This window comes from Amphiura filiformis, chromosome 1 (assembly GCF_039555335.1).
Source record: "Amphiura filiformis chromosome 1, Afil_fr2py, whole genome shotgun sequence".
NCBI lineage: Eukaryota > Metazoa > Echinodermata > Ophiuroidea > Amphilepidida > Amphiuridae > Amphiura > Amphiura filiformis.
This window is the reverse complement of record NC_092628.1, coordinates 16,169,444-16,195,200: the sequence shown is the minus strand read 5'-3', so window position 1 is coordinate 16,195,200 and position 25,757 is coordinate 16,169,444. Positions and strand designations below refer to the sequence as shown.

General features: G+C 39.1%; 2 protein-coding genes across 4 annotated transcripts in view; one reads left to right on the top strand and one right to left on the bottom strand.

The window, feature by feature from the left end:
• LOC140159516 (protein PALS1-like) overlaps positions 1-25,757 on the bottom strand; it is a 179,119-nt gene that overhangs the window by 129,521 nt on the left and 23,841 nt on the right. The window lies entirely within an intron of this gene.
• LOC140159397 (uncharacterized) lies at positions 116-3,435 on the top strand. Of its 2 annotated transcripts, XM_072182949.1 has the most exons (5): positions 116-334; positions 1,061-1,225; positions 1,268-1,548; positions 2,196-2,336; positions 3,053-3,435. In XM_072182949.1, exons 1-5 carry the CDS (start codon positions 322-324, stop codon positions 3,206-3,208), a joined length of 756 nt encoding a protein of 251 aa, XP_072039050.1. In that variant the 5' UTR covers positions 116-321; the 3' UTR covers positions 3,209-3,435. The 2 variants fall into 2 exon arrangements, with proteins under 2 accessions (XP_072039050.1, XP_072038996.1); XM_072182895.1 differs by having other exon boundaries at positions 1,061-1,548.

The following is a 25,757-nucleotide window of genomic DNA, read 5'->3' as shown; positions in this document are numbered from 1 at the left end:
GTGTACATCTCATCCCCTCAATGCTGTAAGCCATTGCACAGCAGTACTCTTTCACACAGTCTCATATTTTAAACCTCACTGAATTCCTGCATCATAATTTCATGCTAGACGTTGGAGTAGTCTATGTGGGACGCAGTTCAGTACATGCTAGCTTATGCTATATAGCAGAGCATACACCTTGCATAATAATATTCCTGTCTTTTAGCATCCTCTTGCCTTATTCCTGAGCACAGACTGAGAGCTGTGTTTCTAAGCACAGAATTGAGCTTCATCATCTTTATCTGTTATTTTAAGAGAGAGTAGCTAGTAATTTTGTGTACTATGACAGAAAAGGGTGAGTTTGAATTTTAGGAAAGCATGCTTTACAAAAATATATGTAGCTAGCTGTATACATGTTTGTTTTCGTGATGTCAGTGTCGCAGCATTCGAAGAGCGTGTGTCAGATTGTACATTATGTATATTGATCTTGCTCACATAGCACACAGACCGTAGTATTGCCCGGGAGTATTGCACGTACACTAAGACATCAGTTTCATTCAATACATGGTAATACTATATTATTACTAAAAAATAGTGTTTTCTGTATTAGTATTACTTATTAGCCCAGGTTTATTATTTATGATCTTGGCATTTTAATAATAGGGGCTGTGTAATAATTATGAGTCCTCGGTGGGTGGGTAAAAGGGGGGGGGGGGCAAGAAATGCTTGGTAAGCAGAAGGGGGGAAGCAATTTTTGGCAAGCTGAGTCAGGGGAGGCAAGCAATTATTGGTACACACTCATGGGGTGCCTTTTAAATAAAACGTTCTAAAAAGGTTTAGGAAAACTGTACAGAAATGCTTAGATATGCAAATTTTCCTGCTCGCTGCACTTACAACATGCATATCTACACCATTGAAGGTTTGCAATTTGGGATCCAAAAAAATTGGCAGGTGCATATACATTATACACTTAGCCTCTGATCAATCTTTTAACAAATGTATTGTGGTGTAAAATGCAGATTCAAATGTATTTCCAGAAAGTATTAAATAATTTGTTATAAATGTGTTGTTTTTCATCTAGATCCAGAATACCCCACACAAGACCCTGCTTACCCACCACTACCAGGCTACCCTGGTCCTCCTCAGCAAAGTGCCCCTCCACAAGAAGGGGATCCTCCTCAACAGGGGTACCCTCCACAACAAGTTTACCCGCCACAGCAAAGCTACCCTGGTCCTCCTCAGCAAGGTTACCCTCCACAGCAAGGCTACCCTGGTCCTCCTCAGCAAGGGTACCCACCACAGCAAGCCTACCCTGGTCCTCCACAGCAAGGCTACCCTGGTCCTCCTCAGCAAGGCTACCCTGGTCCTCCTCAGCAAAGTTACCCTCCACAGCAAGGTTACCCTCCACAAGAGGGTTATCCTCCACAACAGGGGTATCTTCCTCAAGAGGGTTACCCTACAAAAGAAGGTTATCTTCCACAAGGATATCAACCAGGGTACCCTGCACAGCAACAAGCTCCACCAGCATACCCTGACACTGGAGGTGGAGTAACTGTTCAATATCAACCAGTAAGTACCGGATGTTTAAAAAAAATATGATGTTGATTTTTTTTAATTGCCTGTGTAATCACAATATTTCGCATTCTGGACTCATATTTTCTCACCAATTTGCTGTAGCTGGCTGTGCCATGAGAATTTTTTTTGAGTAGAGAGAGTGAAATGTGGATTTTAAAAAAGAAGGACATCCCTCGTTTTCAGAATGCAATTTGATGTGTCCGATGTACTCTCATGTCCCACAAAAATACTGTGCAAACGTTGCTATCCGATCCCTTAAAGCCCCTTAAAAATGGATCTTATATTGTAACACGGGTGATGGAATGCAGTTTAAAATCACCGCCAAGGTTGCATCATTTCACATTTCAGGTGCATGTAGGATGGGACCCAGCTATGGCTGCCATTGAGGGGTAGAAATGTGTGACATTGGATTTGTTTATAAGGCTCAAGAAATCTCAAATTAGGACATGGACAGTGGACTAATCATGTGTCCCCCCTTACCCTATCTGTCCTAAACATGGGCTGCCAATGTATTGTTTGTTCCAAAAAATAGGAAACTTCCAAATGTCCAAACCGATAATTACCAAGAACAAAGAAATGACTAACTGTTGCATATTTAGTGTCACAAAACATGAAGTTTCAACAACTTTTTTTCCCCCTAGAATGCACCACACCAAACAGTTATTGTGAGAACGGGGCAGCTATTAAGTGAACCACCCAACAACTACCTTTTTTTCTCCATATTTGTAACGGTATGCTGCTGTTGGGTGTTTGGACTTTGTGGTATTCTAAATGCATCAAAGGTAAGTCCACTTTTTCTTATCTTGAGATCCTATTTTAGTGACTTAAAGTCAGGAACTCACACATACGCGCACTGCTGAGTTAGTGACTTCTTGACTGAAAGTCATGAAGTTAGGATCTCCAGATCGTAACTTTGTGACTTAGAGCTTGTGTTACAAGAGCCATCATAATAGTTGAAAACTTGATGGATCTAACAACATTTAGCAACATTTTATTCATGATTTTTCACATTTTAATTTTGCTACTTTGTCAAATATCTTTAAAAAAACAAGAATCTAAGCTAAGGCCTAAAAAAAAATTGTTTGATTGGCGTAACCCGACCTACCCTAAAATTAGGCCCGACCCTAACTTTTTTATTGTTTTTTGCAAAAAAAATAATAAAATTTTAAAAATTAATTAAAATAAATCAATTTAAAAAAAAAAGAAGAAAAAAAGTTCCAAAGCCTTTATCAAACGAAATTTACAGCTTAAGTAAAAAAAGTAAAAAAAAAAAAAAAAAGAATCCCGACTTACCTACCCTAAAAAATTTTTTATGTTACGCCAATCAAACAATTTTTTTTTAGGCCTAATTGAATGGACAGTAGTTGCAGAATGCTGCACAAGAGCATAACATTTCCACCACACATTGCTTAAAACAATATTGTATTCTTATGATGTGCTCAATAAGCCATATTAATCAAAAGATATATTATATAATCTCATTGTTTTATTTTATCAGGTAAATAGAAAATGGGTTGCTGGTGACGTAGATGGTGCGCAACGAGCAGCAATGTCAGCTAAAAATTGGTCAGTGGCGGGTCTCTTCACTGGGATTGCTATGCTAATACTTGTTGTCATTGTTGAGATCAGTGAATATTTCAAATACGGATATTAAACCAACAACTTATTAAACCCCTGCAATTGATGGGACTTAGACAAGTCTGGATTTCAATATTTATGCTTTATTTAGTAAAATGTAAACAGTAAAATCTAGAAAGCATTTCATGTTAAAAGTGGATTTATGAAGAGCTTGGTTCCATTTACCATTAGTCCACAAACATGTTTCTGATTTACCTGTGCGATATTGCAATGGGTTGTGATGATGTACAGTAGTTTCACTTGGATGCAGGGGCGGACTGGTTGTTTTAGGTGGCCGTGGCAAATAGATTAAGACCGGCCCTTTGAAAAAATAGAGCGTAGCGAGCGAAGCGAGCTGAGCGACAAACGCTAGGGGTCCAAGAGCCCGCTTCAGGGCCCCTGGTGGGGTGCAGGGGCAAAGCCCCTGTTGGGTGCAGGGGCGAAGCCCCGAAAAACTAGGGGTTTAGCTATTTTAGGGGTTAGGAAGCCCGATTTGACAACGATTTCTCAAGCCAAATTCCATTTGTACATACTTGAGATATTCTTTATTGCATTGTCAATCACTTGCAATAATCAAGATAAAACCAACAGTTTGTCAACTTTTATATTTTTACCCAAATTTTGTCACAGTATCACTGAAAGACCCCCTTTTTTGAGGCCTCCTCGCTGAATGACCCCCTTGTTATGTCGTCGAAGCTCTCACCAAAAGCCCATAGTTTTGAACTCAACTGGTGTCCACACATCCCTCACTTTCAAAGTCGAGTGACTTAAATGTATAGGCCTATGCTATCATATAGCCCCTATTTCTACAGACCTATAGGCCCTATCACCAACAGTATATAGACAAGCAGTGGGTACACTGTGTAGGTCCTATAGGCCTATACTCATCCCTTATCCCCCGACCCTTCAATGATCTCTCCTCTTTGGTCTCTTCTCTTTTCCTTTCTTTCTCCTATGTCTGTCTCCTTCAAATGCCCAAATCGGCCCTAGCCTCATTCCGCAGCCACATTGAAATACCAATATTCCATCGCCAGCCGGCCCAATATTTTGCTGTAGGCTTAGGCGAATAGGCCTATTTGTATAAATTGTATTTTGTAGTTGGATGGAAGGCCATGTCACGTGGCATGGCCTCTATTCATTTAGATTTTACTGTATCGCATCCAGAGTAGGGCCAGTTGCTGCTCTTGAATCAGCATGATTAGCCTATCTATGTTTTATTGGCCTTATGCTGGATACGGTCTAGAGAATTGATTCAAAAGGCCACTTTATAGGCGATGCCGCGATAATGAACTAGGGGCCGGCCCGGCATATTGCTTAGTGTTAGGGCCTATGCCTTAAGTCCAAGGACCTACAATCCCCAAAATATGTCGTTGAAACGCTTTAGGCATCTTGAATGAAATCAAAAGTGTATTTTTAATGTGGATAAAAATGTTCAATATTTGGAATTAGAAGAAAGCTGGGCCATCAATTAATACTTTTCCCCGTCCCCACCCCCCATCATTCAATGTTGCGACACTTTAGAGACACGCTGAACACATTTGCACATTTCAACATTGCACGGGGGAGTGGGGGGACTTATTTTCCCCTAAAGACGCTTTAACGTTTCAAGACATATTTCGGGGATTGTCTGAGGCAATCGCTAAAAATAACATCTGATTTTAAACTTTTGGCTGTAACTTTAAAACTACTTGATAGAATTACTCCAAATTTTCAATGAATATTAGTTTATGCATAAGCTATGATGTGGATATAAAATAAAACAACTAATTGTATCAATTTGGACTATATCGCCCTGCACTACAAGCAGGTTGCACCCATCACCTGTGTATGTCTACAATCATAGATTGAAAACAATAGCGCTCTTTTCAAACATACTAATCTTACAGATGTGAGTGATCAGCATGATATAGTTCAATGCATAGGTATCACGTGAACGCTACAGTGCAGGGCAATATAGAAAAAAAACGACCTTTTTCAGACCAACGCCCTCCCCAAAGCAAAAAAAAAACAAAACAAAACCAACCAATAAAAAAATCGCATTAGTACGCTCATGAAGTAGGCCTGCTCATGCAGAGATATCTTGAAAATTGATCATTTTATTTGCTTGAAATGGTAAAAGTGCGATTGTAAATCGTCCCATTGAATCACATAGTGATTTGACGGTTTACCATAATCTAATACTGAATATTAATACAAGGAGTTTCTTTAATTTAGAAATGGTAAACCGTTGACAAAATTCATAATTTAGGCCGATTTGGTGTCAACTTTTATTTGTAAAGAGTTTTGTTTGAAAGCTTGTTAAAAACTACATCTAATTTTACTATTTACCGTTTTGTTAGCTCTAACATTATTTACATTTTACGGATTTTAGCAAATGTAAATCGTCTGTCGAGGTTTACCATTTTCATAATCACGAGAATGCAATGCGCACCCATATATCACGGAATCCCGTAATTATTTCAATATGACAGCCTAGTGTAATGGATAGTACTTCAGACGGTGAAACGAAAGGCTAGTGGTTCGAGCCCCAACAGTTTCACCTTTTTGTTCTTTTTTTTTTTTGTGCGTGACTTATTGACATTGTGAAACACGAAAATAAGTTTTAAAACCCTAATTTATCTATGGCATGATAATTGATTTTTTTAAATTGTAATAAAGACACAAAATAGATCCGGACATCTTTAAAGGTTATGAATATGGGCACTATAGCAATTGTAAGATAAACTATTCTTCTATATTCATGACAATTGACATTGTGAAACACGAAAATAAGTTTTAAAACCCTAATTTATCTATGGCATGATAATTGATTGTTGTTTTTTTAAATTGTAATAAAGACACACATAGATCCGGACATCTTTAAAGGTCATGAATATGGGCACTATAGCAATTGTAAGATACCCCCACACACCCACACACGTTCAAGTTTCATACGTTTCATAAGTATTTACTTATAGAGTGCTTGCACATAAGGTCATTAGTTCAAATCATCTCCTCTATAGGCACGCTCCAGAAGATATGCAAATGGATGGAGTACAAAAGAATTATTTGACCACTACCTAAATAAAAGATGAGTTGTTTTATTTTGTGCCCACACCATAGTCTATCTATTAATAAATATAGTCATGGAAATTTGTTCACGCGGTACCTATGCATTGAACTATATCATGGTCGTTTTTTGACTATATTGCCCTGCACTGCAGCGTTCACGCGATACCTATGCATTGAACTATATCATGCTGATCACTCACATCTGTAAGATTAGTATGTTTGAAAAGAGCGCTACTGTGTTCAATCTATGATTGTAGACATACACAGGTGATGGGTGCAACCTGATTGTAGTGCAGGGCGATATAGTCAAAATTGATACAATAAGTTGTTTTATTTTATACCCACAACATAGCTTATGCACTAACTAATATTCATTGAAAATTTTGGAGTAATTCTATCAAGTAGTTTTAAAGTTATAGCCAAAAGATTAAAATCAGATGTTAATTTTAGCGATTGCCTCAGACAATCCCCGAAATATGTCGTTGAAACGCTTTAGGCATCTTGAATGAAATCAAAAGTGTATTTTTAATGTGGATAAAAATGTTCAATATTTGGAATTAGAAGAAAGCTGGGCCATCAATTAACACTTTTTTCGTCCCCACCCCCATCATTCAATGTTGCGACACTTTAGAGACACGCTGAACACATTTGCACGTTTCAACATTGCACAGGGGAGTGGGGGGACTTATTTTCCCCTAAAGACGCTTTAACGTTTCAAGACATATTTCGGGGATTGTAGGCCTATGCCTTAGGCCTCAGTATGCATAGCCCCTCGGGCCTATGCCTCAGGCACTAGGGCTTCAGGCCCTAGGGCCGGCCTATGTCTTAAGCTACTACTCCTTCTCTCTCCTTTTCCCTTTCTTACTCCTCTTTTCCTTTCCTCTCTTTTTCTTTTTTCTACCCTCTTCCTTTCTTTTCTTTTTTTCTTTTTCTCTTCTTTTTGAGCAACCGGCCCTGAGCGGCCCAGAACCAAGCGGCCCATGTGGCGATCGCCACAACGCCACAGTGGCCAGTCCGCCCCTGCTTGGATGCACAAAGCAAACAGTGGATGGATGCACAGAAACAATACTGTGTGAGGCCCTTGGTTCCCAAATGAGAACAATAGTCTGCATACTGTTAAGCAGCATTGTTTTGGTCAATAATGGCTTGTTGATGGTACAACTCATTGTTGCTAATGTCAAACTTGTCAAAGTAATTGTGATTGTACACAAGTAAATGAGAAACATGTGGTTGTGGACTTAACATGGTTTGGAAACAAGCTCTTCATAATATAGGGTGATTTGAAGGTGCTGAATTCAAAAACATTGTTTATCACACTCAATTCAGGCAAATTGACCCTAAAAATTGAAATTCAAAACGGCCACCAATTCCTCTGATTCCAAGAATTCCAAAAATTATAGAGGTAATGCACATTTGACCTATGGTTTAGGACTTATCAGAGCTTATCAGGTCAGAGGTCAATCTGCACAGAATTTCAAGTTGTTGTGATTATAAAATTTGCATCAAATAGTTCCTCTGCCTTCAGAGATTCACAAAATATTAGGTTGCACTAATCGTAATGTATATTGCATACGTACCAAGATACGACATGATTAAGGTCAATGACCATTAGAATGTATTGATCTATGGGGTCTTGAATTGATCCTTTCGTTATGTAACACACTAACTAAATATTGCAGCTAGTGCAAACAATTCTTTTTCTGAATCTCTGAAGGTATAGGGACAATTTGATGCAAATTTTATGAAAATTGGATCAACTTGAAATTTTGACCCCTGCACAATGTGAAGATTGACCTTAGACTCCATGAGGCCTAAACTATAGGTCAAATGTGAATGAACTCTTCTATGTTTGCAATTCTTAGGAATAATTTGATTTGATTTTAATTGAAATCAAAGCATGTTAATTTTCTAACCATTGTATTACCCATAGAATTGGTGGCCATTTTTAATTCTTTTAGGGTCAAGATGCCAACATTGAACAATTTTTTTCTGAATTTAGCACTCTAAAATCACCCTAAATATGTTGTTTATCCACTTTTAACACAAAATGCCAACACCATTCACTTATATTGAAATCTGGACCTGTCTACATTGAGTATCACTCTATAACAAGGTATAATTATCCCTAACAGTACACTAAACAAGTAGCTTTTGGCTATCGGAAAGGACAGAAGGAGCAAAAAAAGAGAGAAGATGAACAACAAAGTTTCTTGGTATTCCAGGATTCAAACCTTAAGACCCCCGGATGACCAAGCACAAGATCACCAACCGGTAGCCACAGGGTTTTCGCTGGCCAGGCCATCGGAAACAATAAAAACAATAAATGGACATGTAAAAGGTTTATAATTTTACAACCAAGAATGCCAGGAACTTGGGATTTCACCAGGGGTAGCATTTTAAGGGGTCTTGGGGTCCAGGACTCCTTGATTTGGCAGGTCCCTGTGATTTGGACGTCTGTGTAGAATTAGATGCCTGGACCCCTTTATTTGCCAATTTGGACCCCTGGACTAAGGAGGTCACCGCTAACCCTGGATTTCACCATCAGTAAGCACATTTACTGAGTAAGTTAGTACATGTATTTAGTAATAAGTTACTTTAGTCTGATTGGATCATATAGCATCACATATAGTATTACTGGTACATGTAAATAGTTTCATCAAATATAAAACAGTATATTCTTTAATGTGGTGTACCTTACATTCATATTTAACATGAAAATGTATGTGTTGTGGAAACAAGAATACACCAAACTCATGCAGGAATTACTACCAGAAGTATATTTGGAAAATATCAACTTTGTTTATTTTGCCACATTCAATAAAAAAAAAAAAAAAGTTGTTTGTTTGTCCTCCACCGCCCGCTCCTCAGATTAAGGCCTGACCAATATTTTTTTTTTTTTTCTTCAATTTTTTTTTTTATAAAAATAAGTAAAATTCATTTTTTTTTTTCACATTTGGAGTATCTCTGGACCTAGCTAGAGCTAAATACTAAGATCTTTCATGGTTGGAAACAAAGAAATCCCCCCCAAAAAACATTTTGTTTCTTCAATATGCAAAGTTATAACTTGTGTTCATGTCATATTTTTAGTGACTTCGAAATACATTGAATTTGAAATCATTAAAAGACTATGAAATTATAACTTTAACTGCGTATTTTAAGAAACAAAATGTTGGTTTTTTTAATTCACCATGAATGATTGTAGCATTTAGCTCTAGCTAGGTCCAGGAATGCGCCAAATCCGAAAAAAAAAAATCCGCCCGCCCGCACATCCTCTTTCAAAGCTGTGGAGGACAAACAAACAATAATTTTTTTTTGCCTAAGGCAATTGTTTTAAAAGGATCTTAGAGTTTGGTACGTGATGTTTCACTTACTTTGTATTTTTATATTTAAACATTTATAATACCAGACGGTATTATACAATCACTAGACTGCTTTGCATTCCCTTTTTGATAAAACAATTATCCACACAAGCTATGCCATTCCATAAAACGCAACACATCCCCGGTGACAGCTCTGCCCCCACTTCCTTGGGGTGCCATGCTTTTTGGATGGGAGCGGTTCTCATTTTGAACATGCAATATCATGAGTTGATATTGAAGTATGAAGTTCCAAAAGGGATGAAGTGTACTATACAATCACTAGATGGGTGCTACCCTTTTATTGGGAGCTTTGAGGGTAGGTACCCTGGGGGTACTCAAGTTTGGTTTGGGTTGAGGCATGCCACTGAGAATTTGAAAGTGGACCCATCCATATACCAATTTGTCAAGAAATTTGGACCCATTGATATACCAAAGTTCAATATTTTTGGCTATATTTAACACAAATTGTCTTAATTTTTACAACTTCCTCCCCCAAGTTGAGATTTCAAAAATTTTGGATACAGAGAGGCAAAATTGGGATATTTTCCACAAAATTAAGAACACTATGAATCCATGTACTAAAATTGGCATAGAAAAGGTGTCATTGATATACCAAAAGGCCAAAATTACTAGCCATGTTTGTGGCACATCACTGTATGGTCATTTGTACTGAGTACCTCCCCCCAGGTTTAGGGTATGAGTTGGATGTGGAGTGCTGTTTAAGTGCCAATTTTGTTCAGGAAGCCTGATTACCTTTTTGAAATAGCCGAGTAGGAAGGTTTTCATGAGTTGATATTATACTAACTAGTATGAATTTCCAAAAGGGGTTATCATGGCTGTCATGAGCACAGCCATGTGAGCAAGGGAGTCCGCAGTCCATCACATGCTACGGGGACATTTGCCCCCCAAATATTTTTCTTGCCAAAACCCCCAAAATTTCCACTTTTTGTGGCAATTTTGTGCAAAATTTGTTGATTTTGCCCCCCTGAAATTCACTTTGCCCCAATGCCCCCCCAAAAAACAAAATCCTGGTGCCGCCACTGCCCCCACATGACAAGATTTCTTCACTCCGCATCCACCATACCCAGGGCTAGGGTATATCATTCTACAGAAAGACTTTCCACACTTAAAAATCTTTCAAAAGTGCTTATACTCCTGACTGAGCCTGGGTTAGAAGCTATTCTATACAGTTTTTTGTCATACCAAATAGTGATTAAACATCTTGTGTTTTCCGCAGACACTTGAAAAATGTACATTATTTTATATATTGTAAAGTAAATTATTTTTACTAGGGCCCATACCTATTTACCAATGCGCAGCCTTCCCCAGCCAAGCTGTAGCTTACTGCAGCCACATGCTAAGCTCCCATTGAATAAGGGATTCCCCAGCTAGGCTGGGGAAAGCAGTATGCAAGTACATGTATTTAGGTATCGACCCAAAGGAGCTATGTGATGTGTATGTCAATTATTATATACCTCATATATAGATTCCTGTCATCTGATTGGTTAAAAGTGCAGTCATTGAATTAGCTATGCCCTCCTTTTTAAGAATTACGTAAAAACTGAACTATTCCCCGGGCAATAGTCTTTTAAAAAGACTATTCCCCGGGAATAGTAATTTTCACATCATCGGCGCACACGATGTTGTGTTCGCATTACGCGCGTGATGGCGTGTTTGCATTACGCATGCGGTGCCAACGCGATGCCTGCCAGTTGCGGTGACGCGATCGGTTCATAACGAAAAACTTTGTTTGTAAATTTTACCATGGCCTATGAACAATAAAATATGCCTTTTAACCAATCAGATGACAACAATCTATATTAATTGGTATATAAAACAAATATTGACTCTTTATTGGGACATGGTTAAGATTATAGGCCCGCGGTGATCTCAAAACCATGCTGACCCTCGGCTGCGCCTCGGGTCATAGCATGGTTTTGGGATCACCTTGGGCCTATAATATTAACCATGCCCCTCATAGCAGTCAATATTTGTATAATATATTCTTGAATGTAAATATATTATATTTTATAAAGTGTGCTGAGAAAAGTATATGATTTATGAAACAAGAGTCTTGCTTTTTGCCTATCAAGTGAAATGAAATTTTCGTAAATATATTATTATACTCAAATAAAGTATTGATGGAGTCAGGCCCTCTTCCACTAAGGTACTAGTATTCAACTGTTTGCATGATCCCAAGCCTATTGGAGGGACCCAAGAGGACACAGGACCGAACTGTTTAAAAAAATGAAACTGCCCTTGTATTTGAATGATTACATAATAGCCAGCATTGGCATCATCATATTCATTACCTCTATGATCAACATCACTATTATAATCCAAATAACAGTACTGCAACATTTCCATAAGAAATAGTTTTCCACCAAATGTTAGTTTTCATTATGTCCCCTTTTAAGTTTGAGCTAAACAACTGAGGCAAAACAAAGAAAATCGTTATTTACTTCCAGCACCTACCACCAATATGTGTATTTCCATCAGTTAGGACTGAGGTTGGCCCTTTTGGTTTCAGATTTTGTGACAACTTCAGCACCTGATTAAGCCTTGATTTTTGCAGGGTATGTTCTTTATGGAAAATAATACTGTGACTTCTCTTAGTCCGAAGGGTCGCTAGTCCAAAGGTTCTCTAGTCCGAAGGGTCGCTAGTCCGAAAACCAAATTAAGATCGCTAATCCGAAGGTTCTCTAGTCCGAATATAGAATACGGGTTAGGGTTAGGGTTAATGTTTAGGGTTAGGGTTAGGGTTAGTACAAGAGTTAGGGTTGGGGTTAGGGTTAGCGAGCCGTATTCTATATTCGCACTAGAGAACCTTATTTATTATTCTGACTAGCAAACCTTCGGACTAGAGAACCCGATATTCGGACTAGCGAACCTTTTTCAGAATTCGAACTAGCGAATGGTAAATTACGTGTTCGGACTAGCGAACCTTCGGACTAGCGAACCTTCCAGTCTATGGAACCTTCAGGCTAGAGAGTTGTCACCAATAATACTGCCACAAAATGTTCAATAAACAAATTAGCAGCAAATACATGTAGTGTCATGAAATTCATTGAAAGTAATTATGTTCTATATCTAGTTTTCCCCAAGAGGAGTTGTCAGGAAACATCATAACGGTGTTTACGGTATCATGGAGACAAACTATATTTAGTTTACCATGGTGATAAGGTACTTAGAGTTCTGCTGCAGAATTTCTGCCTTAATGCATATTCCTATTAGGCTATACAAATCAAGGGAAGTGAAATGCTTTTATTATTTTTCCTCCTTTGATGGTTTCTTTCACTTGAAACTCAACAATTATGTTGGTGGCAATAATTCTGCTTTAGCATGCCTCAAAATATTTTTTTTAATTTTTGGGACTACCTTTGGAGACAAAGAAAAACTCACTTCAAAACTTTCTGGTGTAGGCCTATAGAGGTCCTGCATGAAATAATCGATTGGCTCCAAACAAAGGATTTGTACCGGTGTCCTTCACCGTAGTTATGGCGGAGTGCAGTCCATTCAATCAAATGTTGTCATCAACCTATTTGATCGTAGTGCAGGGTTATGTGTGTGGGACGAACTGTCACAGTAGATTGCAATCATGCTTTTGTTGAATGCATTTGAGTAGTCCGCCATATTTACGGGATGATACGTCACATACAAGGCCTCTATGCTGCAGAATTTTTGCCCTTTTGTAGTGTCAAAAATGTCAAAATCATGAGTTTCAGAGTCCCTGGCTCTTTTGAAAATATGTCACATCCTGCTTTTTAAAAACACAAACAAAGGCACATTTCCATAAGAGCTGTATTATGTTTGAAATATTTCTGCCTCCATACCAAACTTTCCTCCTTTAAATAAATTAAGCTGTTAGCTCAAGTACAAGAGAGCTTGATACATGCAACCAAACTGAGCTATAGAGGGAGTAAGATCAATTTTACCTGCTGTGTGACTTCTAGAGGGCTCCATACATATCCTATAAACAGTGATATCATTCTGGCCAAGCAAACATAAATTATACAGAAACCCCCAGATATAAACACAAATAAATACTTCGACTCAACACAATTAAAACACATGACAGTTAAATGAAGCTTGAGGCAGTCATTAGCATTGACTAAAATGAGCAGGTAGTTCGTAAAACATTGATTTCATGGAATTTTTACCAAAATGAGCAGTTCCTGTAGCAGGTGGTGCAAAAATTGAATTCACTGAATCCTGACCAAACTAAGCTCGATACTGGTAATTCATTTGTATTTGAATGACTATAACTTCTGTTAAACCATCTGTAGCATACAACGTACACCAGGCAGATTGTTCAAAGTGACATTATATATGTTTCCCAATTTTGAGTTGTATTGCTCTGGTTGGAAAAATGTGTATAATTGCCCATAGGATAAAGTACACTTGCAGTGTTACCCCCAAATCACCCGGGAAATCACCATATATATGATAGGGGTAAATGAGAAAAACATGAGCTTTCTTCTGATACCAAAGTCTCAGTTTTGATGGGAAAAAATGGGGGATGTGGCTCTTCATTAGGTCACACCTGTTTAAAACCATGATTGGTACAAAATCAGATGACTGTAAGTAGCCTATTTAAACTGTGCTTTTTAAACAAATTAAGATTCTGGGGAAATTGGGAAAATGATCGTTTCCATCAAAAGAGGTAAATGGAATCAAACCAAATTCTTAAAAAACAGATTTTAAGAAATGAAAAACAGAGATGACTGAAAAACAAAAGCAAAACAAAATAAATTAAGTAAGATTCTAAATTATTTTGTTGACTTAGATTGGCACCCTGTGACATATTAATTTTGACGCACATTGTCTTCTATCTATATATATACATCACAAAAGTCAGTCAAGTTTCGTACAATAATTACACATTACAGACAGGCCCTGAAGCAGAGTGAGCACTTACCACCAGTTACAGTCTGTGCAAGAAATTACACTATGCCTGGCCTGTTTATTATTGAACCCATTACCCATTTAATGGGCATGTAGAATGTTTGTTTTCTATGTATATTTCATCATCCCAATCTTATGAGACTATTATACTAGCCTGATACAAATTTGAAACTAGATGCCACAGTAATGTGTTTTACCAAACACGAATATCTATGCCCGTGACCACACCTAACCACATTCCCCTATTCACAAACGAAAACTTGGTGAGCACCATGTGAAAGCACTTGTTTTAAGCTTTCATTTGATATACATGTAATGCTCATAACACTGGACTGGCGCACACGCTCTCTAATACCCTACCAAGCCTTCACTTTTTTTTATACCCCCGTCAGACCATCACTCTCTTTCTCTCAAACATCGCCAGACTGACCCATACTCTCTCTAATACCCCACCAAGCTTTCACTCTCTCTTATACTCCATCAGACACTCAGGCGCTCTAAAACATCACCAGACTGACCTATACTCTCTCTAATACCCCATCAAGCCTTCACTCTCTCTTATACTCCACCACTCCACCTCACTCGCTCTAAAACACCACCAGACTGGCACACACTCTCTCTAATACCCTACCAAGCCTTCACTCTCTCTTATACCCCATCAGACCCTCCCTCTCTCTAAAACACCACCAGACTGGACCGGTACTCCACTATACACACACTCTCTCTAAAACACCACCAGACTGGACCACACTCTCTCTAATACCCCACCAGACCCTCACTCTCTCTTATACTCCACCACTCCACCTCACTCACTCTAAAACACCACCAGACTGGCACACACTCTCTCTAATACCCTACCAAGCCTTCACTCTCTCTTATACCCCATCAGACCCTCCCTCTCTCTAAAACACCACCAGACTGGACCACACTCTCTCTAACATCCCACCCCTTAACCAACCACACCCCTTGTCCCATCATGAGAACCTTTTGAGGTGGTCCAAAATCAAAAATCAAAATGCCTACACATTCCCTTTTAAGGGAGTTTTTGTCAAGTGATTAGTTTCCTTGACGTACGATTCAGACCTTTATCATTGCAAACACAGGGAGCTAACAAAATACTACCTATTGCGCTACACTGTGTTAATAGGTCGTATCTAATTTGCTTTTTAGAGCCTTAAGAGTTTGACCTCTGGGGATGCTGCTAATATAGAATACATCAAGGGTCATTGGTCATCATTGTACCAAGCAAGAACCCTGAGGGCGCTATAGTTCTTGAGCTAAAGTGGTTTTAAAAATTTACACATATTGCCCCCTGTAGCCTGTGACCTTTAACCTCTGGGGTCGTGGCTACCTTAGGTTACTTTTAGAGGTCATGGGCCATCATTATATTAAGTATGAACCCTATCGGAAATAAACGATGCAAGCTCGAGAAATTATAATTTAAATGGTGTGATTGGGGCTCGAGCAAACTGGCATATGAAAATATTGAAAGAGAAAAAATCAGGACTCAGCGGGGAGTGAACCCGGTCGCTGGATTACCGGTCCAGAGCTGCACCACTATGCTACCTGAGTTCACAGTCGCGTCGGTACTCGGGCAATCTCAAGTCCCCATGATAACTCTCTCATTGTGTCTCAGCTGCCAATTATTTATTAAATAATGAAGAAGGAGGCGGCCTATATGCTTCACCCTAGCAGAGCGTAAGACAATGCGAAACACAAATTAATATATGCGAGGATCGGAAATAAATGATGCAAGCTCGAGAAATTATAATTTAAATGGCGTGATTGGGGCTCGAGCAAACTGGCATATGAAAATATTGAAAGAGAAAAAATCAGGCCTCAGCGGGGATTGAACCCCGGTCGCTGGATTGTCGGGAGGGGCTAGGCTTGGGCATCGTCAGTCTTTCGCATATCGCATCCAAAACATATCACGATATCGCCATCCGACCATATTTTTATCAATACATGCATGCATGCCATATCAGAAGTTCAAAAAGTATAGTGCAAAACGGCCCGGCAAACAGTGAAGCATCAAGTATACAAATAAACCAGTACAAAACATACTTCAATCCACTGCCATCGTTCAAAACAGCTTCTTTATATCCGAAACGTTATTTAAAACAGTATGAATTCAACCATTTGCCGCTATTTTGCATTGCATGAACATTGAACATTTCGTTGGTCGATCGTGGCCTCCTGAGTGGATGGGAGACCACTGCTGCCCTCATACACATTGAACATTTCGTTGGTCATGGCCTGCTGAGTGGATGGGAGACCACTGCTGCCCTCATACACATTGAACATTTCGTTGGTCCTGGCCTCCTGAGTGGATGGGAGACCAATTACACATATTGCCCACTGTAGTCCATGACCTTTGACCTCTGGGGTCGGGGCTGCTCTAGGAAATTTCAAGGGGTCATGGGCCATCATTATACCAAGTATGGGCCCCGAGGCTACTTTAGTTCTTGAGCTAGAGGAGTGCAAAGGAAGTGTGAGAAGAAGGAGAAGGAGGAGGACTAGAAACCACAGTTGTGTTTGACCAAACACGAATATCTATGCCCGTGGCCCACACTCTCTCTAACACCCCACCATACCATCACTCTCTTATACTCCACCAGACACTCACTCGCTCTAAAACACCACCAGACTGGACCACACTCTCTCTAATACCCCACCAGACCCGCACTCTCTCTTATACTCCACCAGACACTCACTCGCTCTAAAACACCATCAGGCTGACCCATACTCTCTCTAATGCCCCACCAGACCCCCCCTCTCTCTTATACTCCACCAGACACTCACACGCTCTAAAACACCAACAGGCTGACCCATACTCTCTCTAATACCCCACTAAGCCTTCACTCTCTCTTATACTCCACTATACACTCACTCTCTCTAAAACACCACCAGGCTGACCCATACTCTCTAATACCCTACCAAGCCGTCACTTTCTCTTATACCTCATCAGACCATCAATCTCTCTAAAACACCACCAGACTGGACCACATTCTCTCTAATACCCCACCAGACCCTCTCTCTTATACTCCACCAGACACTCACTCGCTCTAAAACACCACCAGGCTGACCCAAACTCTCTCTAATACCCCACCAGACCCTCACTCTCTCTTATACGCCACCAGACACTCACTCGCTCTAAAACACCACCAGGCTGACCCAAACTCTCTCTAATACCCCACCCAGCCATCACTCTCTCTTATACTCCACCAGACACTCACTCGCTCTAAAACACCAACAGGCTGACCCATACTCTCTCTAATACCCCACCAAGCCTTCACTCTCTCTTATACTCCACCAGACACCCACTGGCTCTAAAACACCAACAGGCTGACCCATACTCTCTCTAATACCCCACCAAGCCTTCACTCTCTTTTATACCCCATCAGACCATCAAACTCTCTAAAACACCACTAGACTGGACCAGTCAGGACCACACTCTCTCTAATACCCCACCAGACCCTCACTCTCTTATACTTCACTAGACACTAGCTCTAAAACACCACCAGACTGGCCCACACTTTCTCTAATAACCCTCCGGACCCTCACTCTCTCTTATACTCCACCAGACACTCACTCGCTCTAAACCACCACTAGGCTGACCCATACTCTCTCTAATACCCCACCAAGCCTTCACTCTCTCTTATACTTCACTATACACTCACTCTCTCTAAAACGCCACCAGACTCGCCCAGACTCTCTCTAATACCCTACCAGACCCTCACTCTCTCTTATACTCCACCAGACACTCACTCGCTCTAAAACACCACCGGAATGGCCCACACTCTCTCTAATACCTTACCAAGCCTTCATTCTCTCTTATACCCCATCAGACCATCACTCTCTCTAAAACACATACTCAGGCTAGGCCTATCCCGGATAGTAGGTCTGGGTTTTTTCATAGGCCTACAATATTACACAAAATTAAAAGATTTTAATTTTGTGCATCATTACCACGATATAAATTTTAGGGTAGGCCTACCTACAATCCCCGAAAAATGTCCTTGAAACGCTTTAGGCATCTTGAATGAAATCAAAAGTGTATTTTTAATGTGGATAAAAATGTTCAATATTTGGAATTAGAAGAAAGCTGGGCCATCAATTAACACTTTTCCTTCCCCACCCCCATCATTCAATGTTGCGACACTTTGGAGACACGCCGAACACATTTGCACGTTTCAACATTGCACGGGGAGTGGGGGGACTTATTTTCCCTAAAGACGCTTTTAATGTTTCAAGACATATTTCGGGATTGTATGAGGCAATCGCTAAAATTAACATCTGATTTTAAACTTTTGGCTGTAACTTTAAAACTACTTGATAGAATTACTCCAAATTTTCAATGAATATTAGTTAATGCATAAGCTATGATGTGGATATAAAATAAAACAACTTATTGTATCAATTTTGACTATATCGCCCTGCACTACAAGCAGGTTGCACCCATCACCTGTGAATGTCTACAATCATAGCTTGAATACAATAGCGCTCTTTTCAAACATTACTAATCTTACAGATGTGAGTGATCAGCATGATATAGTTCAGTGGATATGTATCGCGTGAACGCTGCAGTGCAGGGCAATATAGTCAAAAAACGACCTTTTTCACCTTTTTCAGACCAACGACCTCCCACCCCCCCCCACCACAGCAAAAAAACAAAAACAAAAAAACAAAACAAAACGAACCAATAAAAAAATCGCATTAGTACGCTCATGAAGTAGGCCTACTCATGCAGAAATATCTTTAAAATTGATCATTTTATTTATGTGAAATGGTAAAAGTGCGATTGTAAATCGTCGTCCCATTGAATCACATAGTGATTTGACGGTTTACCATAGTCTAATACTGAGTATTAATACAAGGAGTTTCTTTAATTTAGAAATGGTAAACCGTTGACAAAATTCATAATTTAGGCCGATTTGGTGTCAACTTTTATTTGGAAAGTGTTTTGTTTGAAAGCTTGTTCAAAACTACATCTAATTTTACTATTTTACGTTTTGTTAGCTCTAACATTATTTACATTTTACTGATTTTAGCAAATGTAAATCGTCTGTCGAGATTTACCATTTTCATAATCACGAGAATGCAATGCGCACCCATATATCACGGAATCCCGTAATTATTTCAACATGACAGCGTGGTGTAATGGACAGTACTTCAGACGGTGAAACGAAAGGCTAGTGGTTCGAGCCCCAACAGTTTCACTTTTTTTTCTTTTTTTTTGTGTGACTTATTCAAACCAGTAAACTTTTCTTTTATATTCATGACAATTGACATTGTGAAACACGAAAATAAGTTTTAAAACCCTAATTTATCTATGGCATGATAATTGATTGTTTTTTTTAATTGTAATAAAGACACACATAGATCCGGACATCTTTAAATGTCATGAATATGGGCAATATAGCAAGGAGTTCGTGATCACAGTCTTTATTTAACACGCCACGCCGGTAGATGTCGTTGTTAAGCAGTGTTTGAGTTGTTGGTGGTTGTGGGAGGGGGGTAATAGACAGTCGATAACCGACAATCAATGATCAATTAATTGTCAATATTCAATTAAATTCTAAAACCTAACACGGAAATGATGATCACAGACTGTCATGTTCAATCGCATGCGCTAAGGAGGATTAGGGGGGGGGGGTTATATTTGTGTGGTTGAGGGTGGTGGAGGATAATCGATTATCGTGTAAACCCCCCTCCCCCACACACCCCCACGCTCAAGTTTCATACGTTTTCATAAGTATTTACTTATAGAGTGCTTGCACATAAGGTCATTAGTTCAAATCATCTCCTCTATAGGCACGCTCCAGAAGATATGCAAATGGATGCAGTACAAAAGAATTATTTGACCACTATCTAAATAAAAGATTAGTTGTTTTATTTTGTGCCCACATCATAGCCTATCTATTAATAAATAGTCATGGAAATTTGTTCACATGGTACCTATGCATTGAACTATATCATGCTGATCACTCACATCTGTAAGATTAGTATGTATGAAAAAAGCGCTATTGTATTCAATCTATGATTGTAGACATACACAGGTGATGGGTGCAACCTGCTTGTAGTGCAGGGCGATATAGTCAAAATTGATACAATTAGTTGTTTTATTTTATATCCACATCATAGCTTATGCACTAACTAATATTCATTGAAAATTTGGAGTGATTCTTTCAAGTAGTTTTAAAGTTATAGCCAAAAGATTAAAATCAGATGTTAATTTTAGCGATTGCCTCAGACAATCCCGAAAAATGTCCTTGAAACGCTTTTAGGCATCTTGAATGAAATCAAAAGTGTATTTTTAATGTGGATAAAAATGTTCAATATTTGGAATTAGAAGAAAGCTGGGCCATCAATTAACATTTTTTCCTTCCCCACCCCCCATCATTCAATGTTTGCGACACTTTGGAGACACGCTGAACACATTTGCACGTTTCAACATTGCACGGGGAGTGGGGGACTTATTTTCCCTAAAGACGCTTTAATGTTTCAAGACATATTTCGGCGATTGTATGAGGCAATCGCTAAAATTAACATCTGATTTTAAACTTTTGGCTGTAACTTTAAAATTACTTGATAGAATTACTCCAAATTTTCAATGAATATTAGTTAATGCATAAGCTATGATGTGGATATAAAATAAAACAACTTATTGTATCAATTTTGACTATATCGCCTCTGCACTACAAGCAGGTTGCACCCATCACCTGTGAATGTCTACAATCATAGCTTGAATACAATAGCGCTCTTTTCAAACATTACTAATCTTACAGATGTGAGTGATCAGCATGATATAGTTCAGTGGATATGTATCGCGTGAACGCTGCAGTGCAGGGCAATATAGTCAAAAACGACCTTTTTCACCTTTTTTCAGATCAACGCCCCCCCAAAGCAAAAAACAAAAAAACAAAACAAAACGAACCAATAAAAAAATCGCATTAGTACGCTCATGAAGTAGGCCTACTCATGCAGAAATATCTTTAAAATTGATCATTTTATTTGCGTGAAATGGTAAAGTGCGATTGTAAATCGTCCCATTGAATCACATAGTGATTTGACGGTTTACCATAGTCTAATACTGAGTATTAATACAAGGAGTTTCTTTAATTTAGAAATGGTAAACCGTTGACAAAATTCATAATTTAGGCCGATTTGGTGTCAACTTTTATTTGGAAAGTGTTTTGTTTGAAAGCTTGTTCAAAACTACATCTAATTTTACTATTTTACGTTTTGTTAGCTCTAACATTATTTACATTTTACTGATTTTAGCAAATGTAAATCGTCTGTCGAGATTTACCATTTTCATAATCACGAGAATGCAATGCGCACCCATATATCACGGAATCCCGTAATTATTTCAACATGACAGCGTGGTGTAATGGACAGTACTTCAGACGGTGAAACGAAAGGCTAGTGGTTCGAGCCCCAACAGTTTCACTTTTTTTTTCTTTTTTTTTGTGTGACTTATTCAAACCAGTAAACTTTTCTTTTATATTCATGACAATTGACATTGTGAAACACGAAAATAAGTTTTAAAACCCTAATTTATCTATGGCATGATAATTGATTGTTTTTTTTAATTGTAATAAAGACACACATAGATCCGGACATCTTTAAATGTCATGAATATGGGCAATATAGCAAGGAGTTCGTGATCACAGTCTTTATTTAACACGCCACGCCGGTAGATGTCGTTGTTAAGCAGTGTTTGAGTTGTTGGTGGTTGTGGGAGGGGGGGGTAATAGACAGTCGATAACCGACAATCAATGATCAATTAATTGTCAATATTCAATTAAATTCTAAAACCTAACACGGAAATGATGATCACAGACTGTCATGTTCAATCGCAGTCGCTAAGGATGATTAGGGGGGGGGGGGTTATATTTGTGTGGTTGAGGGTGGTGGAGGATAATCGATTATCGTGTAAACCCCCCCCCCCCCACACACCCCACGCTCAAGTTTCATACGTTTTCATAAGTATTTACTTATAGAGTGCTTGCACATAAGGTCATTAGTTCAAATCATCTCCTCTATAGGCACGCTCCAGAAGATATGCAAATGGATGCAGTACAAAAGAATTATTTGACCACTATCTAAATAAAAGATTAGTTGTTTTATTTTGTGCCCACATCATAGCCTATCTATTAATAAATAGTCATGGAAATTTGTTCACGCGGTACCTATGCATTGAACTATATCATGCTGATCACTCACATCTGTAAAATTAGTATGTATGAAAAGAGCGCTATTGTATTCAATCTATGATTGTAGACATACACAGGTGATGGGTGCAACCTGCTTGTAGTGCAGGGCGATATAGTCAAAATTGATACAATTAGTTGTTTTATTTTATATCCACATCATAGCTTATGCACTAACTAATATTCATTGAAAATTTGGAGTGATTCTTTCAAGTAGTTTTAAAGTTATAGCCAAAAGATTAAAATCAGATGTTAATTTTAGCGATTGCCTCAGACAATCCCCGAAAAATGTCCTTGAAACGCTTTAGGCATCTTGAATGAAATCAAAAGTGTATTTTTAATGTGGATAAAAATGTTCAATATTTGGAATTAGAAGAAAGCTGGGCCATCAATCAACACTTGTCCCTTCCCCGCCCCCCCTTCATCCAATGTTGCGACACTTTGGACACACGCTGAGCACATTTGCACGTTTCAACATTGCACGGGGGAGTGGGGGGACTTATTTTCCCCTAAAGACGCTTTAATGTTTCAAGACATATTTCGGGGATTGTAGGCCTATTGGGGTTTCAATCAAAGATTATTTGTGTAAAAACAGTAGCATCTGCATAAATATTGTAATTATTGCTGAGGACCGATCGCGCGGAGGAGGACGTCCAACTTTCAGGAGACTGTGATAGGCCTAGGCCTGAGTATAAAGATTGATAGAAGTGAAAAAGACGCAGATACACACGACGAAGCCGAAAAATATTATCAGTAGGCCTATGATCCCAACAGAAAGGGAATTCTTTAGTCATGTTTTGTTTAAATAGGCCACGATTTTGATAAACACCTTGGGTAAAAAATAGTGTAAATTGCAAATTTCTATGCAGCGCTTCACGCGAAATAAACCCGCGCCTATGAGGCAATTTTCTTTGCCTCTCACTCACCCCCCCCCCTCATCAAAAAGTCAAGGTAGCCTACGCTACTATGAGAAATGGACTACAAACTGCTTCAATTGGGTCTTCATATTATGGAACATAGTTTTCAATCACAGTGTAATAAGTGTCCACTAATTGCCTTCAGTTGGCGCCGACGACTCAAGACCACCCATGGCAAAGCGCCGACGAGAGGCACGCTTCGGCGGACGTATGGCTATCCCCCACGCAAATTTTTCTTCTACGGCCTCATATTTCACCGATGGCATATCTCTACACACCACCCTTGAAGCATTTCTTACCGATCCCTTGGCCCTAGAATTAGAAATTACCAACTCACATGTGTCGTCATTCAGTACTGCAATAACTCATCAGTGATTCTAGACAATATCGCAATCTGTGCAATTTATACGCTGGCGGTGTGTATATTATTTTTATTTTTAAATTATGTTACAATGCTACGGCGACTTCACTTCAACATACATTTATGTTAATGCATTTTATGTTACATAATTTCTGGACGGATCGTACACACATATTGCCCCCTGTAGCCCATGACCTTTGACCTCTGGGGTCGGGGGTACCCTAGGAAACTTTTAGGGGTCATGGGCCATCATTGTACCAAGTATGGGCCCCTAGGCTACTTTAGTTTCTGAGCTAGAGGAGTGCAAAGGAAGCGTGAGAAGAAGGAGAAGAAGGAGAAGGAAAAGGAGAAAACTAAACAGAACAAATACAATATCTATGCCCCGTTGCACGGGCATAGATAAGAAGTCGAAGACTAAACACAACAAATACAATATCTATGCCCCGTTTACACGGGCATAGATAACAAGAAAAAATACACTGATATTGCTGCTGGATAACCACAGTGGCATAGCGTGGGTCATCATATGGGGGGGGCACCGACTATGATGGGGGTACTGGGTCTGATTGGGGGCACAGGCCATTTTTCGGCAATTTTCCTTGGGATTTTCTAAATTGTGCAATCGATGCAGGGGGGGCATGTGCCCCTATGATGCTACGTCACTGATTAGCCATTTGGGTGAATGAGGTTGTTTAGTGTTAGTTGCAATGCCCAGATTACCACTATTTCAAATGCTAGCCGTTCGCCGTTCAGGTACTCTCTAAATGTAAAAGAGTGAAAAACCACTCTGAATTTCAGAGTGAATTTAAGTTAGCTCTAAAAGAGTGAAAACAGTACACATAATTTCACTCGCGATTTCGAGTGAGCCTCACTCGCTCAAAAGTGGCGCAAAATCTCACTCTTTCTTGGAGTGAACTGCCAGCCAATCAGAAGCACCGAAAATCGGCCGATGTTTGTTGAACTTGTGTAACAAAATGGCGAACAGTGTGTGAATGAATGGCTAAAAGAAAGCGGATTTGATGAAGAAATAGACAGCATACTCAATAGTGATTACATTTATGTGTAGGTCATAACTCGTAGCAAGTATACACTTGGTCTGGAGACAACATGCAGTAAGCTTAAGTCATATGTGAGCAGTTTGTTACCGGCCCAGTGACGATTTACATGTACGCATAATGTAAGCTTATGTAGGTTACGCCGCATCACGCTTCTCCAGACTGTGACCGTAAACATGGTATTTGCCAAGTGTTATGTCCTACACCTAAGTGTACTCACCATTGAACAGTTTGACTATTAGCTTCACTAAATCCATAGTTTTTCATCATTCATCCCACACTGAAGTTCGGCACATTGTGTATGTGCTTAAGCTTTAGACCAGTTCAATATTCCTAGACCGGGCCCTACCCTAACCTGGGGCCTAGCCTCACAACAATTTAAAGCACATAGTAGCTGTTATGAACTGCTGTGATATTCTTGTATATAAAATAGGCCTAAATGAATAAATAAATAAATAAATGCTCTTTTCTGATTCACTCTTTTCGGAGTGAATTTTTTCACTCTTTCTTGAGAGTGAGCTTCACTCTAAAAGAGTTGTCACTCAGATGGCTCTTTGAAAGAGTGAGATTTCACTCTTTTTGAGTGATTTTTCACTCTTTCACATTTAGAGAGTACATATTATTTCATCTGTCTTACAATATTGACTAATTTGAGTATGTAATTACATAACTGACAATTCATTTATGAACATTGCATGGTACAACATGAAGAAAACCAAAGA

Coding starts and splice junctions, on each gene's coding strand:
- LOC140159397 (XM_072182895.1), top strand. Junction 1,549..2,195: donor TAACTGTTCAATATCAACCA/GTAAGTACCGGA, acceptor TTTTCCCCCTAG/AATGCACCACACCAAACAGT. Junction 2,337..3,052: donor GTATTCTAAATGCATCAAAG/GTAAGTCCACTT, acceptor TTATTTTATCAG/GTAAATAGAAAATGGGTTGC.